The sequence below is a fragment of the Conger conger genome, chromosome 13, assembly GCF_963514075.1.
Source record: "Conger conger chromosome 13, fConCon1.1, whole genome shotgun sequence".
Lineage (NCBI taxonomy): Eukaryota > Metazoa > Chordata > Actinopteri > Anguilliformes > Congridae > Conger > Conger conger.
In genome coordinates this window covers 14,587,821-14,604,563 of record NC_083772.1, presented here as the reverse complement: position 1 = coordinate 14,604,563, position 16,743 = coordinate 14,587,821, and the positions used below count along the sequence as shown (strand labels likewise).

General features: G+C 46.1%; 2 protein-coding genes across 13 annotated transcripts in view; both read left to right on the top strand.

Annotated features, from left to right (window-relative positions):
• The window catches only part of slc8a2b (solute carrier family 8 member 2b), a 92,768-nt gene extending 85,567 nt beyond the window's left edge, over nt 1-7,201 (top strand). For all 3 annotated transcript variants that reach the window (XM_061218409.1, XM_061218408.1, XM_061218407.1), the window contains exon 13: nt 644-7,201. In XM_061218409.1, the coding sequence (XP_061074393.1) occupies nt 644-1,020 (377 nt within the window). In that variant the 3' untranslated portion in view covers nt 1,021-7,201. The remainder of the gene's footprint in view (nt 1-643) is intronic.
• Nucleotides 7,202-8,720: 1,519 nt separating this feature from the next.
• srsf7a (serine and arginine rich splicing factor 7a) lies at nt 8,721-15,888 on the top strand. Of its 10 annotated transcripts, none has more exons than XM_061217248.1 (9): nt 8,762-8,844; nt 8,977-9,021; nt 10,415-10,645; nt 11,061-11,243; nt 11,756-11,836; nt 11,936-11,974; nt 12,185-12,229; nt 12,864-12,986; nt 15,231-15,888. In XM_061217248.1, exons 3-9 carry the CDS (start codon nt 10,422-10,424, stop codon nt 15,280-15,282), a joined length of 747 nt encoding a protein of 248 aa, XP_061073232.1. In that variant the 5' UTR covers nt 8,762-8,844; nt 8,977-9,021; nt 10,415-10,421; the 3' UTR covers nt 15,283-15,888. The 10 variants fall into 10 exon arrangements, 9 of the variants coding, with proteins under 9 accessions (XP_061073230.1, XP_061073232.1, XP_061073231.1 ...); XM_061217247.1 differs by having other exon boundaries at nt 8,769-8,844; nt 8,943-9,021; XM_061217249.1 differs by having other exon boundaries at nt 8,781-8,844; nt 8,943-9,021; nt 10,422-10,645.
• Nucleotides 15,889-16,743: the final 855 nt, after the last annotated feature.

The window sequence follows — 16,743 nt, the reverse complement described above, 5'->3', positions numbered from 1 at the left end:
CCCCCCTGACCTGCCGTGGTGCCGCCACCCCTCCCACACTCTCACGCGTGTGTTGGACATGTTTCGCCGCTAGCTGTGCCGGTAGCCGGTGTGTTATTTCGGCTGTATAAGTACAGGCCAACGCTAGCAGTGTGTGGGAAAGTGTCAGCACACTTGTGGACCACCCTTATGGTGCCGCTAATGGGGTTTCAAATAAAATAAATAAAATAAATAAACATGTACGAGTATTCTTAGCACATGACTCATGCTCGTTCCCTCAATCCATATAATTACCCCCAACCCCCACCCCTGCCTCTCTGCCCTTTTCTCTCTTTTCCTCCCCCTCTTCTCCCCCTGTCTCTCTCTCTCCCTCCCTCTCTCCCCTCTGTTTCTCTCAATCTCCTCCCTCTCCCCTCTCTCTCTTTCCCTCCTTCTCTCTCCCTCTGTCTTCCTCTTCTCCCCCTCCCTCCCTCTATACCCTCTCCCGTTCTCTCCTTCTCTCCTCTCCTCCCTCTCCCCTCTCTCTTTCTCTCCCTCTCTCTCCCCTCTCCCTTTCTCTCCCTCTCTCCTCTCCTCCCTCCCCTCTCTCTCCCTCCCCCTCCCTCTCTCTCTCCCTCTCTCCTCTCTCTCCCTCCCCCTCCCTCTCTCTCTCTCCCCCTCTCAGATACCTTTGCCAGTAAGGTGGCAGCCACGCAGGACCAGTACGCGGACGCCTCGGTGGGCAACGTGACGGGCAGCAACGCGGTCAACGTGTTCCTGGGCATCGGGCTGGCCTGGTCGGTGGCCGCCATCTACTGGCGGGTGCAGGGCAAGCAGTTCCGCGTGGACCCCGGCTCGCTGGCCTTCTCCGTCACGATCTTCACCATCTTCGCCTTCATCTCCATGGCCGTGCTGCTGTTCCGCAGACGGCCCTCCATCGGGGGCGAGCTGGGGGGCCCGCGCGTGGCGCGCATCCTCACCTCCCTCCTGCTGCTCGGCCTCTGGTTCCTCTACATCCTCTTCTCCAGCCTGGAGGCCTACTGCCACATACAGGGCTTTTAAATGCACACGAAGGGTGGACACACACTCTCACGCGCACACACACACACATGCTTACTGGATATACTTTGACTACCCTGTACAGATGTAAAATTTCTCCCACTCCACATCGTGAAAGCTATAGATATACATGAACACGTCACACATACACACACACACACACATACACACACTCACACATACACGCACACACACACATACACACACTCACACACACACGCACAAATATACGGACACACACCGACCTGTGCGGAACATTGACTAAAGAGTACAAGGACAGAGAGAGTAGCGGGGAGAGATTCGTAACTGGGGTAAAGGATGGGTTTCAGAAAAGAGATGAGAGAAAGGAAAACAGAGAGGTAGAGAACAAATGAAACAGCATGTAGGGAGAGAACAGGAGAGCGAGGATATGACAATGAGAGAGAGAGAGAAAAGAGTGAAGAGAGAGAGACGGAATTCTGTTAAAATATGAACACGGTGGAACACCATGGTGAACATTTTTTGGGGGGAAGGGTCAGCCCCTTGATGGACCCTCCTGCTGTCCCTGGTGCCCTGTTGGACCTCATGGCACGAGAGACCCTGACGTTCCCCCTCGATTCGTGTGTCTGCCTGATGAGGGGACACAGCAGGGGTCAGGACCTCCCTGTCCCTTTTCCTTGTACAGTCATTTCACACGAGGACGCCGGGTACGGACACCATCGCTCAGATGGACGTCAAGGCCAGGGTCTTTTCTTTGCCTGTTGTGCCAGTTGGATCTCCTTGGCTTGAGTGGGGCTGCATTTAGGCCACCAAACCCCCACAACTGCGGACGAGGAGGCACTGGACTCAGACAGGCCAGTCCCATGTCATCAGCAGCACAACTGGAAACGGACAGTTAAATCCATCTTCTGCACACTGTACACGTGGAACTGTGCAATGGTGGAACAGTCAAAATACCACGCGGACGTAATATACCTGTATTTATTAGATTCCTAGGTTATTACAAGCCTAAAGTTCTTTCCGAAAATGTTGGTGAGGAGGGGTTTGTTTGGGTCACCTAGACTGGAGATACTCCGCTGCTGATCACAAGGGCCAATAGCGCTGGGTTTCAGGTGCACTGATGCACCAGCTTGTCTACCATCAAACAAGAGGTGAAGAAAACCGCTGGGTCTTTTACAATCTAGATACTCCCCTTGTCTTGACAGGAGGACAGCCAACCCGGTGCCTTTAGCGACAGGAAGCTTTTTATTTTCCTTTGAAATAAAATGGGCCTCGTGCTTGTCTGGTGTTTGTCATTGTGGTGTCTGGAAGCAGAGGAATGGAGTTTCCCCAATGATTATATACCCCAGAGGTTCACAGGAAGAGATAGTTAGATATATAGGCACAGCATCTCCTGCATTTCTCTGATCTTGAGCTCTTTTTTGTGCTTGTGTATCTTCTGCCTTTCTCCATCTGTTGGAAACGCATGATGGACGCAATGCAAATTCAATGCACCCATTTAATGGCGGCTTAACTGGTATAGCAAACGGCAAGGCGTGCATAGCCCGGAGCGGACAGGGTGTCTGAGTGCTTCAGTGTGTCCTTGCAGTTCCAGCTCGAGGTGGAACTTTCTGGAATGGGGAGATGAGTTTCCATAAGCCCTAAACTGCAGACCATTCATATAGTCAGTTGCACTCAGTCACTCCATCCACCACCCTCCTGACCCTCTGGCTTACCCCTCCGTGTTGTAAATGAAGGTAATTACTTTAAATGCCCCTTAGCTTTTGCTTTGGTTTCAGTAAAGTAAGCAAACACATGATATACGGTAAATGGTGATTCTATATTTAATTGCCAAGTTTTCCTTTGCAACTGTTCTGTATGGTGGTATTTCACATGATACATTGCGATAATTAGGTTCTCGGTTGACATGGTTAAATAAGGTTTGATTAAAAACATTTGCTTCCCAGGCACCCATGTTCTGGGTGACTTGCAGTTCAGCGTATATTTTAGATATTAACAGCTCATTAAACTGAGCGGAAGCCTGGACCAAGGCACTGTCGCTTAAGGCACACTTCACCTGCGTGTGAAGGAATTAAACAGCACTACAGATGCATTCTCAAATCTGTCTCCACTTTCACAGATTTATCTCCACATTCTCAAATTTGTTTCAATGTTCTCAAATTTGTCTCCTATTTCAGAATACCAATCCATGTCAAAACTGAACATAATATTTCAGCACTCTTGCACAAAAGAAGTGGGGTGAGGTGATTGGTTCATTGCTCCACCTGTCCACAGGTGATTGGTTTGTCCAATCACGTTAAAGAGTGAAAAGAGCCGTGATTTGCCAGCTGGAGAGGAGAGTGTAATGTTGTTGTTGATTCAATTTTAATATGTCTGTCTTTGTGATAATCTGTTGTTTGTAACATTTGACTTCACAGCAGCTGAGTCCTTTTGATATGTCAGCTAACCTGTTGCTATGGCGTAATAGTGATGCATGACAGAGTAGTGGAGCACGGCATGGTCAAACACGCATGGACGGTGAAATTTAAAGATACAGTATTCATTTTTTTCTCCCTTTTGTATAGAGAATCCTCTCAGGAGGCCCTGCTTTCAGTGTGTGCTGAAGAAAGGAGTATGGCACTCCCACCTGAGGTCACATGACACAAGCAGCAAAACGTAGATGCCCACACACCCACCCCCACCTCCACCCTCTCCCTCTTCCTCTCCCGGAGCCTGAGAACACTGATCCAAGATCAGCTGACTCTGCCCTAATTCTCAACCAGCCACTTTGTGTGAGAAGGCTGACTGACTCGTGCCCCCGCTGAGTGGCATTGCAGCCGATTGGTCGCGCTCAGCCTATGCCTCTGTCAGCGCTTTTTTAAACGAGGCTCGTTCAGCAGTGTTCGTTCACGCCTCTTCTCCCTTTGTGGCTGAAGCGCAGCGCTTCTCTGCATGAGGATGAACGTGGGCACAGCCTGGGATTCCACCATTTGTTTTCCTGTGTGTGTCGTAAGGCTCGCTCACCAGGAAGTTTAAAGAAAAACAAGTTGGCAGAGTCTGGACAGAAGGGTTGCTCAACAGCCTGTCTGGCCCTTCCCTGCCCTGAGTCCTTCTACAATGTGAAGGCACTGTTATGTGTTGGTTGCAGGCTTGGTTCCAGATTCCCGACTTTGCGGTACTGTGCCCAACCCTTAAATTGCCTTAAAGAAACAAACACATTAATTGACTTATTTATTGACATAGTATTTGTGCTGTAATATTTTTTTCTGTTTGCGTTTAGCAGATACCAGACACCAAAATGCTTCATGTGAGTTAATGTGCAATAGACTGCCTACAGTGTGCCATAAGTGGCATAGCACAGAGCAGTATACAGTAGCTTTCGGGAGTAAAATAAGCTGTGTCCCATTTCTCCCCAATATATCCCGCGCTGTCAGAACCGGGGGAGAACCGCACAGTGACTGGGGTGGTACGAAACATATCTGAGGTGAAAGTGCAATAAAGCAGCCAGAGGCGGAGCATGCAAATGAGAGGGAAATTCATTTATTTCTGCTCCACAACCACGCGTCCCGAGGCCCTGATTCCATATGGTGAATCCCTGGAAAAATTCAAAAAAACCATTTGAATAATATAAATTAGTATTTATTGTGTTTTTTTTTTTTTTTTTGCTCGCACCGCCTTCCGTTTCTCCGAAACCCGACAGACTAGTTCCCTTTTTTAGAATGTGTATGGCGGTGGGCTAGGCAGGCGAGCGAGCGTTTGACGGAGAACGGAGGAGCGAGCGTTTTAGGAAGCTGTGGAATGACGGCGCGTGTTGGTCACAGTCTGCTGTGATGAGAGCCAGTATTAGAGTTTGAGGGGTAGGAGGAGTGAGGAACGGGGCAGTGCGGCGAAAAGACACTGCCTGGAGACGGGTGGAGTCCCTCTTATTCACTCAAACCTGTTTAACCTGCGCTCAGTGCTGCCCCCAGGAAAGATGCCGATAACCATAATCTTGATAACTATGAGGTTTTCTTGTTTTTACAGTACCAACTCAGTTACAAACTGTCTGGGAAATGGAAACTCTTGATCGTCTATTAATGAATTTCTGTCATATGACTCATATCGTTTTGGGAGGCATTTAAAAAATGAATGGACACCACCCGCGGCTGCACAATTGTGTTAGTCTGACTGCAATCTTTGTGTTTCTGTTTCCTAGTTTGTTTGTAACTGGAGTTTGTATCTCTTCTTAGATTTCACTCTATTGCAATCCAGATTGCACACGAGTAAATCAAAATTTAATAATATGTAGGACTTTAGCACGAAATGAATGTGAAATATATTCTTATTTATCTGAAGACATACATATATATTTATATTGGTATATATGTATAAATGTGTTGTCTGTGACTGCTACGTCCCTGGTCTGCTGTGTGTTTTGCTGATGGACTTCAGGAATGTGTCCAATCATTACATTTTTGTGATTACGCATATGATTGATACAGTTGATAATTATTTCCTGTGTCATGGACTTTTTGGTCTCCTCCGAACAGCTTTGTAAATTTTTTAAGCAGTTCTTTCTATCTCTGAAAACAATGAAAACACAATTTTCTATATCCACAAACATGACGAGTATTGCAGGAGAACTGATTATAGAAATTGCCGTTTACTAACAATGAAGAAACGTTTAGATATTTTTCTAAGTTTCTACTGAAAAGAGAAAAATCTCTTTGCTACTTTTTTCATTTCCTGTTGTTTCTTTTTACAGTAGCTGACATCATAGCCTGATCTCAAAGCAATTTGTATCCCTTGTACATATACCTATGTTTGATTGTCAGCCATTTTATGTGGAATATTTCCTTCTAAATTTTTTTATTACCATATTTATTTATATATGTATTTATTTATTTATTTATTTTGCTAACGATTGACTGTTCCAAATACTAAACTCTGTTTACTGAGACTACTCTCTTGAAATCAAAGGACCCACTTACTGGAAATGCACTGGAGACGTTGGTCACAATGTGATGTAAAATACTGTTCTAGAATAATATCAAACACACACACAAAAAAACATATTCTAGAGATTTCATACAGACATCCCACTTGTGACTTTCTGTCAAATTTCATCGAGTGTGAGCTGGCTGCCAGTTGCATTTGGTGTCATGTAACCTATATGTAAGTAATTTGTGTTGCATTTTTAGTGGTCTGAACTCAAAAGGTGTTTCCACTAAAACAGTTTCAACACACTGACTCAAACGGAGCCAGTGGGGTCGATAATAACCATATTTCATTCAAGTGAACTGTCTATAATTGTGCTGAAAAATATTCCCTAACTGTTTGGACTACGCCATTGCTGTAAATGAGTGATTTCTCCCTGCAGTATTGATAATGTGCTTCTAATGTGTGTAAATGTACGACACCCCCATCCCCACTCCCCAACAGTGTCTCAGCATGGCCTGTTATAGACATCAAGCTCGTCGTTTTGTTCGAGGCAGATGCGGCTCTGCCGTTGTTTTTCGGAGCCGTCTGTGGAAGCAAAAGTCAGAGCGGCTGAAGTGGAGCTACCCTGAAAAAAGGCAAAAACTGGAAACCCCCAAAAACCCCCAAAAAACATTCCTGCACGTGGCTGTCCGAAGAGCTGTCAATCAAACAGAGCCATCCCAAACAACTATTGACTATTCACTGGCTTGCCGAGAGTGTGTTGTTATAATGCTAACCTATTCACGTTCACAACAACGGTAGAAAAATCCAACAAAGCTTGATACATATTTTTCTTCTTTTTTTTAATTATGTTAAAATGTTTAATATACGTACATATGCAAAAAGCTGTGAACAGGAGAACTTCCTTGTCTTTGTTGTTGGTTTGTTAGTTTGTTGGTATATGTGATCTCTGTATCCGTGTTTGTGTCTTCTCACCCAAGGTCGGGGACTCCAATCTGGGGACTTGCTCACTTGTGTATTTTGTGAAAAAATGATCTGTGACCCTTTCTCTCTGCCTGATATTTGTAGAAATAATTTAAGAAATCTTACAATTTAAGAAAATAAATATACATACAGTACTGTAATAAATTAATAGAAGAGAATATTAAAAACGTTTTTATATTAAAGGAAAAAAGCAAGAAAAAAAAGAAATTAAGGATGATGACTTGTTTTGGAGAACATGGCATGACGTGTAATGTGTCCTGGAAAAAAACAGACTTGTAATAACTCCAGTTGACTTTATTAAATATAGTTTATTTATTTTGAACAGTTTGTGTCTTTATTGTCTGTGCTCAGAGCTGAATAATCACTTATGGAACAGCAGCCCCAATAACCCAATAATGGTAGCCCTCTGTTACAATGACACATTTCAGTTTTTGCTGTCTGGTATATATGGTGGCTGGAAATAGAAACCGCTTGAATGCTTTTAGGCTAACAGGTTCTGACACTTGATGATAGACTCAATCTGAATGCAGTACTCCTCTTGGACCTGGCCAGTGGATAATACCTTCTTTCAGAGTTGTCCAAAAACCTTTCAGAGAACTCAGGTTTGTGCAAGAAATAAAATATGCTGACCAAATTTACTCAATTCAGATGGTCAGTCAGTAAATACAGAGAATATACAGTATGTGAATTCACACAAAAGAGAAAGCATACTTTGGTTTTGTAGTGGGAAAACTGGCCTTTTCACAAAATAATTAAACACAACTTTACTGGGAAGGAGCACCATGTTTCTGAAATGAGTTCAGGAGGGGTTCGGTCATTCATGAGTCATAACAATATCAGGAAATAAACAAACAATCTGTGTTCTAGCACTGTCTGGAAGCAGGCTTCAGCCATAAAACAGCTTTGTGGACAGCATAGGTAGCTTTTATATGTATGCATTGCAATATTAGCAGTTGCAATGTGAGTCACACAAAGATGGGAAATTAAACCGTAGAAAAGCTACACTGTTACCCTGTGTTGAGTTTTGAAACAGCTTGTAGCTGGTTGACCAGTTCAGACCAACTCCCAGCTCCCATGGTTTGACCAGCTCAAGCTATGTTTTGAAATGGCTGGTAGCACAGACAAGCTACCAGCACTAACTGGTTGACAGCTAGACCAGCTTATGACCAGCTTGGCCATGCTGGTTGATCAGGTCATACCCAGCTAGACCAGCTTGACCAGTTCAATTTGTATCACATCAAAATCATAGCTGGATTTTACAGCAGGGTTATTTAGAACAGTCGGGTTCTTGGTCCTGGCGGCCAGTGTATGCTGGTTTTTGTTTAAATATCAGGTCAATATCTTGCTCAATTAAGGTTGTTGAACATATTTTAACTTCTTTCATAGTTTACCCACTTACACAATACATTATTATTTGCTTTGTCTGCGAATTCTTTGTTATCTGACAATTGGTTAGTTTGAGAGACTATGTGTACCACATTTTCACCAAAGGTGCTAATTGATTCAACTCTTTAATTTGATTAGTTGCTTTTTGTTAACCTGTCTTAATGTAATCATGGGCAGTGTCTAATAACAAAATGCCAGCATGGGACGTTTATTCTTTGTGGCAAGCATAGCTACTTCTGACTTAGGAGGGTAAATACTCCCTCAAAAAAAGCTTATTTAAGACACATTCTCATCTTGTTTCACTTGTGGGATTGCAGTTCTGGTTGGAAGAAAGAACAGCATACACAGCGATACCCTCGGGACGAGCTTGAGAACTTCGACAACGCAACATACTCAGCTGAACTGTATGTAGGGGCGTGTTTTGCGGAGCCCCTTCCGCCCCAGTAGGGAAACCCCTCCATTCTGTCGAACGCAAAATCGAATGTTATAAAGTGCGCATGTGCGGTAGTTACCCGGGTAGGTTTTTGCTTTCGCAGCCGCAGGGGCAACGAATTACGGGAACGAAGTGGTAGAAGGGTGGTGAGTAGGCCTTTGTGCTATTGGGGAAAATTTAGGTTGTATGTCTTATAGAAAATAGTGGACGTGATACGTTATTTTACCATTTTATTTGCTGTAAGGTTTCCGAATTTGTTTTTGATTTCGTGGGAGAAGGGAGAGACAAGACCGTATTCACTCGCGGAATTGAAGGCACTGGCGGTAAGAGCGGCGGCCATTGTTTACCGAGCCGCACTCCTAAGACGCCTCATGCTTTGGCCTGGTCGTTAAATATTAGGAAGTGCACTGCAATCGTAAATATTAAAATGTGCATGGATACATTTAAAATATTCGCCAAAGATTCTCACAAAATTGTGTTGACTTGCTATTTTAATTATGAAAATGTAATGAATAACAATCTTATCAAAAAAGGTTTGTTGGGCCTTTACCCTGTTGCCAGCATAGCGGCTAGCTAGCTAAGGTATCTCTAAATGGGATAACATCCGATTGCATGATCGCTTCTGTTTTTAACTTGGTTAGCGGGTTATCTGACTGTATTCCAGCGAGCTAGGACGTATACATTGCAGGTGTATGTGTGCGATTAAAGATAATCACTTAATGAAACCCTTGTCGTTGTGCGGGTTTGTCGGCTGTAATTTTACGTCAAGTTGCTCAAGCACGCTTTAACTTCCTGGGGTATAAAGCGCGTGCTACCTGGCTATAAACTTTTCGATAAGCCGCAAAACGGGTTTGTTTACATGGACTTAGGACCTGTGGTAAAATTGTCGTAGGGTGATTCCATGTCAATTCAACATATTACTGGATCGTATCGTCACCGTTTTTAATTAGTTAGCATGCTGATTTGCCCTTAAAGAAACTTCTGGAACACATTTGTCTCCGATTATTAGCTAATTTGGGAGATGTGGGTTTGCGCCAATTCGCGTGACTCCATGACTTGCCCTGTCTCCATTACTGTAGCTCGGTCGTAAGAAGATGGTTTTTGTATCACTGCATAGGTCTTCAGCAGCTATATATTCTGTTCACCCGAAAATAAAAGGTAACATAGTAATGAGCATTCGAATCTTGAAATCTGATTTGCAAAATGAACAATTTTAACTTGATTCAATTTTAATTAGTTGGGTTATGTCAACACCATCTCCAGAGAATTTGGTTGTGGATATTTGAGTCATTGCCTAGATATCATTACTTATCACATTATCTCCCAGATTAACAATCCAAAACAAGTCTAGTTTAGGTTGCAGGGGTTTCGTATAATGGCAAATCATTCAGATCTGTGCCGATGCGATCCTAGAGTGTTATAGTTGACTTTTAATTACGCCATAGTATGCTGCTGCTAGTGACTCGTCCTGGCATTGTACGAGGCTGTGAATGCTAATGTCCTTATGTCAATGAATTTAGGTGGAATGGTGTTACGAAAGGGCCATTCTTGTCTCCTTGCTAAACACTTGAGGGCCCTTTGGTAGCATGGTGTCACAGGTTTTAAGTGCATTATTTGCTTGCTGAGTGTGAGCGCTCCTAACCTGGCAGACGAGCTGACAGATTCTCTCTCTCTTCTCTCTTCTCTCTTCTCTCTTTCTCTCTCTCTCTCCTTAAGATTGCAGATGTCGTACTACTCGTCGTCCCACGGCTCCTCCCGAAACTCGGACTGCAAGGTCTATGTGGGAGACCTGGGCAATGGCGCGGCCAAGGGCGAGCTTGAGCGGGCCTTCAGCTACTACGGGCCCTTACGCAGCGTCTGGGTGGCCAGAAACCCTCCCGGCTTCGCCTTCGTCGAGTACGAAGACTCCCGAGACGCCGAGGACGCTGTGAAGGGCATGGACGGCAAGTGAGTGCGCGCTCCAGATCGGTTTCGCTTCACGCTCTCAACTTCCTGTTCCCTTGCTCTGCAGTACGAACACCAGTGGGGTTTAGTGTAGTCTTAACCAGAGTATCTTTCTCAGTTGAAGTGTCCAATCCTACCTTTGGGTTGTTTGTGTTGGCCAACAATCCAATATCCTATGGTTCCCAACTCATTTACCTTTACTTTTCTGACTACTTTCGGTGAAGGAATTTATTTGTACCATCGGGGAAGAAACTTTTGTTTGGGTTTTGCTATTGTCTCTGGAAAAATAACATCTTTTTAATGATTATTTAACTTGCCGATTAGTGCAGTGCACAGGGAGTTTCGTTCGAGGCAAATTGCCGATGAGTGCAGTTTCATCAACGTTTCTCCCTGTGGTCACGCTTTCCTTCCTCCCCAGAGTGCTTTGCGGCTCTCGGATCAGAGTGGAGCTCTCCACCGGCTTGTCCAGGAAGACCCGCTACGGCCGCCCCAGTCGCAGGCACTTCGACCCTAACGACCGTTGCTACCAATGTGGAGACAAGGGCCACTACGCGTACGACTGCTACCGCTTCAGCAAGAGAGGCGGCAGCCGGCGAAGCAGGTACGGACTGCTCTCCTCACCTCTGCATTAACGTTACAGCTTTTTCATGTGGATTTGCCCCAGCATCTGCCAGCGCTACTTGTGGCAGTTTTTGCTTGCCTTATTATCATTGTTTAATTTGTCCCATTTTGGCATTTGTACCTGGGTTTCAGTGTTGTAAACAGCGCTGCTCAAGTCCACGTCCTGTGGGCCATGGTGTCTGGTATTCTCTCCTAGTGTGCGCTGCACTACCTGATTTCACTTCAATTATTTCACCCGCTTGGTTCAACCCGCTTGGTTCAAGTATGGTGGCATAGCACACTGTTGAAACTAATGCCTGCAGACACAGGGCCCACAGGGTGTGGAGCTGTGTAGCGCTGATTACGAAGCACTCCAGTGTGTGCATACATTGTAAGGCCTGTACAAATGGCAAAGTGTCTTGATCAGGTCCCTGTCCAGAGCATTGTCGGCTGCTCCGGATAGGCGTATGGAAATGCTCTGGCCTAAGCTTTTCCTGTTGTGTGCGGCTCCAGGTCTCGTTCCCGGTCCCGCTCCCGGTCCCGCTCCAGGTCCAGAGGACGTCGCTACCGCTCCCGTAGCCGTAGCAACGACCGGTAAGCTTCCCGCCCCCACCCCCCCTTCCCCCATCTTTCCGCCGCCTGTCTGTCCCGTTTGCTGCCTGGTACTGATCTGTTTTGGCTGTGCTCATTCAGCAGGTACCGTTCCCCATCGTACGCCAAGCGCAGAAGCAGGTGAGCATCTGATGGAGGGAGCTCCGAGACCAGTGGGAGGGTTTTCTGTGCCGTTGTGCCTTTTTCAGAGAAGTTTCTTGCTGTGGATGTGGTTCTCGCCTTTGAGAAGGACTTCGCCAGACCTTTGTGTTGGTTGTACGGTATTGTGATGTAGCTATGCTGTTCCTGTGACGATGCGTGTGCCTGACTCTTGGTGCCCCTCTCCTGTAGGTCCGGCTCTCCTGCCCGCTCCAGGTCCAGGACTCCAGTACGGAGGTGAGATTGGGCTCGGTCCGTTTCCGTGGGGGCGGGTGAAAGTCCATACAGAACACTCGCTCAACGGCTTTTGGAAAGTATCAGCAGGGTGTACTGCTCTGTTCCTTGTGGGCTGGTCTGCATGCTGGTTTTTTTTGTTCCAACCGATTGCCTTAGTTTTTGCCTTAGAAAGCATAAGAGGTCAAAATGGATTATAGAATCTAATAAAAAGGTGCAAGTCGATTTTTAGTAGCGCATCATTGGATAACAATCAACTCTCGCCTTCCCTGTTCCTTTTTGGAACACTAAAACAAATACCATTACATTTTTGTGATAAAATCTATGCCGCTTTGCTGCAGTAACTTGTGTGCTCTGCCCTCCTGGTTCAGGGCAAATAATGTATGTGTTTTAAAAAATACATGTGCAAAAACTCTGTCCTGGTTATTGATCTCAAGCGGCAGTGGAAAAATCCGGGCTCAGAACATCCCGTGCGATCCAGTTACCCGAGGTGGAACTAGCCTAAGTAATGAAATGGGCTGGCGTTAAACGGGTGGTATGAGCGCACGGCGAGACTTTCCGGCCCCTGGACGCGGCGTTTGTGGTGGCGCGCGAGGCTGCGGGTTTGTGCTGACCCTGTTCTCCGCTCCTCCTGCAGTCGGTCCCGCTCTCGCTCCCGCTCCCGCTCCGTGTCGCGGCCCCGGGGGCGCTCTGTCTCGCGCTCTCGCTCCCGGTCCCGATCACGCTCCAGGTCCCGCTCCCCCAGCCCCAAGAGAGACGGGTAAGTCCCCCGCACGAGCTGACCCGCCATGCGCCGTTTCTTACCCCCCCTCCCCCTCCTCAAATCTTGTATTGAATAAAGTTCTATGCAGTGAATTTTGTTTCTGTATTTCCAGCTTTTTCAATTATTAAAGTAGTGTTAAGCTTACTTGATCCTTGTTTCCAGGAATGTATGGTAATGACATGAGCATGAAATTCCAAGTGCACACTCGCATCACACACAAATGCAGGCTATCCACTTTTCTCTTCTGTTAGCCAGTCAGGAATGCCATCATTTGACCATAGATCTCATCCCATACAAACTCACAAGGCAGTAGAGGGGAGTCTTAGACATTTTAGCCCTGACCACCTTGGGGGAGGGGGAGGGGGGCTTCTGCTGGAAGTCCCAGAAGGCACCGCATGGCAGTGGAGGGGCTGTTGGCGGGGCTAGGTGGGGGGCTCGACAGTGGGGTCAGGTAAGGGGGTGCAGGGCAGTGTGGTCAGGGGTCTTAGCTCGCTCATTCGAGGAAGATAGATTATTTCCCCCCTCCTATATATTATTTTTTTTACCTTTATTTTTTTTACAACACCCTGATTTAATGTTCTTTTCTCTTGGAGGTCACCCATCCAAGAATGACCTGGCCAGACCTTGCTTAGCTTCAGAGACGCACAAAGCTGATCAGCTCAGACTCCAGGGGGCAGTGTTTGGGTGACGGCTGGAGGCCCCTCTTTTTTTTTTTTTTTCTTTTTTCTTCCTCAGATCCAGCCTCCCTGTTGATTAGCTTCAGTGAAAACAAAACCCAAAAGAGAGAAATCAGACGTGATCAGACTCCAGAGACGAATCTGCAGGCTTTTTTTTTGTTTTTCTTAGAGTGGGGGAGTCGACCTGCGCAAGCCCTGACCAGGTTCATCCTTGCTGAGTTTTTTTAACGTCCGCGAGGGAAAAGAGCTGACGAGACCTCAGCCTCCGCCCATCGGGGGTTAAAGAGGTCGTCCGACGCACGTTTCGACAAGACACTTCCTGCGCATACACACATCGCTCTTCTCCCTCCCCTCCCCCCTACCCCCACCCCCCTTCATTACCCACCTGAACGCCGCGATGAGATCAGTCATCCGCTGCCTTGTAAGCCCCGCCCAAAGATCCGGCCTCTCGCTTAGCTTCTGAGGGTGGGAGGAGACCTGACGAGAGATCAGTCTTCAAGACCCTCCAGTGTGTCTACAAGTTCTCGCGTCCGTCGAGTCTCTGTTCTTGTTGTTTCTGCCAGTGTCTCCAAAGGTAACCCATTCAAGAGTCAATGTCATTTATGATCAGAACCCAGCGCCGAACGCATATACTCCCAAGACTGCAGTAGCAAAGCCATTCATGCAGTTTCTCTGTGGCATAGCCTTTTCAGTACTCCATTCCCTCCCTAACTGTTTTTAGGTCTGTGTTTTAGATCTGGATAATAGGAACTGAACGGGTAGTAGTGTTGAATTAATAACCTGTGGGAGGGTTTGCCTGATTTATGTTCAATAAAACTAGAGCGTTTAGCTGTTGGTCTTGGGAGATGCAGCATTAGCCTGACATTACTCTGTGGCTTTAGTGTTTTAACTTGAGCTGTTAATTCTGCCACTTGTCCATAAAGTAGTTGTTCCCGTGTGTTGGATTGAATGGCTGGGACTTGGGTTCCCCTGGGTTCTGAATCACATGTGCGTCTGGGGCTGCTGCAGCCCAGAGCACAGCCTTTGTCCTCTTAAGTACCAGGTGCAGGGGAATCGCGTGCCTAAGAATATGCTTATTGGAGGCAGTCTTGTTATCCCCCCCCCCGCCGTTTTTGGTTTGGTTTGGGGGGGTAGGGTGGAAGTGCAGGACCCACACTCTGTCCTCGGCTCCTGTCCGACTCCCAGCCTCTCCCTGCTGGGTGGTGTTCACACCTCAGATGGCCCACTCACCGCTAACTCCTGGCTCGTCAGCTTCCTTCATCCCCGATGAATGCCTTTGCAAGATCCTTTTTGTTTCATTATGTAGTGTAATGTAATTTAAATTGGAAAGGTGTGAGTGACGCACTGCCCCCCTCCTGTGGCCCTGGCCTTCCATTACCGGAGCACTTTGAGGTGGTCTGGTCGTGGGGGAGCAGCGCTGAGTGGGTCTTGCAGGGGTCAAACGTGCTGAGGGGGAGCTGGGAGCGGGGCAGGAGCCGGGGAAGGGTGTGCGCGGGAGGCACTGCCGCTGTGGAGGCTGGTTCCTCTGCTGCCCCGTACTAACGCCCCTCTCTGTTCCTTTCAGCCGTTCCAGGTCCGCCAGCCAGAAAAAGAGCCCCACTCCCAACGGTGACTGACGGGGAGAAAGGAGGACCCCCCTCCCCAATTCCCCCACCCTATAACCCTACCCTCTCCCCTCACCCACCCTTGGAGCTTTGAAGGCTTTTTATTTGATAATTTCTGTCTGTTAATTTTAAGGCTACCCTCCTCCTTTGTCCCATTACTTTCTATAGCCGTGCAAGTTTCAGTTGTATCATGTCTGGCCCAGCCCCGTCCCCCTCAGTCCAGACGGCACATTCCACAAACTGCCTGTTTGGATGTTTCATCTGCCCTGGTTTAATTTTTTTTTAATTTTTTTTTTTTTTTAAAGAAATTAGATATTTAAGTATTTTTAGCTTTTTATTATTTTATTTTTCTTTTCTCAATTTTGTTTGCCAGTCTTACTTTCACTTTTTTTTTTCTGAACTCCCAATATGACGGATACAGCGTGGGGCACGCAGAAGTTGGTGGTTTGAGTTGTAATGTGCTGTAGTTGTGAGTGTACAGGACCCTCAATGGTTCGGCCAACATGAAATTGCATCAGAGCTCAGCTGGAAACAGGATTTCATTTTTCTTCTCTTTGGAATGTAACTTCCTGGAAAATGGTCATTTGATTTTTTTTAAATAAAGTACTTGTACACAAATTGTTTACTGTGATCATTGGAATGGGGGTCTCGGAGGGTAGGGACCCGGGCTGTGTCGAACCTAATCCCCAAATGCTCCTGACGAGCTGGTCGGGGCCTTGCATGGCAGCCAATCGCCGTCGGTGTATGAATGGGTGAATGGAGAAGCATCAATTGTACAGCGCTTTGGATAAAGGCGCTATATAAATGCCTGCCATTTACCATTTAGAGCCGAGTACTGAATACATTGATTAAATGCTCACGGGCATCCGGTTTCCGCTTCCTGTGCGCGGATATGAACTTTTGTACCTGGTTCGTTCGTAAAATCCACAGTACAGTTGTGGTAAAATGTGAATTGCTTAGTTTTCCTGCGGCCTGCGCTCGTGTTTTCTCGTCTATGTTAAATGATAATTGACGATATGAGCGGATTATATATATTGGGTTATAATCTTGACTATTATGGGTGACCGATTGAAACGCCTGACGAAACCTAGATGTCTGAAAATCGTATATGAACCGTGATAAGTTTAGAATTATCGAGATATTTGTATCGAAAGCACATTCATTTTCACATGGAAACACAAGTGTGTTAGTTCTTAAACTTCGTGTTGATTTTAAAGATTTGTTTTAGCGACTTGAACTCGCCAATCTGAATTTAGGCTACTTGAGTTGCAGGACATGTCCTGTTCTTATCTAGGCTTTAATAAGCCAAATAATGTTATGCTAGTCCGTTGTGAATAAAATATTTTCGGCTGCAAGATTACAGTGATGAGGTCGAAAAAATAAAAAAGATCCATCCATTTCCCAATTCTTCCTAAAGTTGGTGTCCTTTACATTTTCATTTTTTTCCATCAAATGAATTATTAAGGGAAACGT

What these genes read in the sequence shown, in the direction of transcription:
- srsf7a (XM_061217246.1), top strand. Translation starts at nt 10,422, where the DNA reads ATGTCGTACTACTCGTCGTCCCACGGCTCCTCCCGAAACTCGGACTGC. An exon ending in TACGCCAAGCGCAGAAGCAG is followed by an intron (nt 11,975 to 12,184) that starts GTGAGCATCTGA and finishes CCTCTCCTGTAG; the next exon opens with GTCCGGCTCTCCTGCCCGCT. An exon ending in TCCAGGACTCCAGTACGGAG is followed by an intron (nt 12,230 to 12,863) that starts GTGAGATTGGGC and finishes CTCCTCCTGCAG; the next exon opens with TCGGTCCCGCTCTCGCTCCC.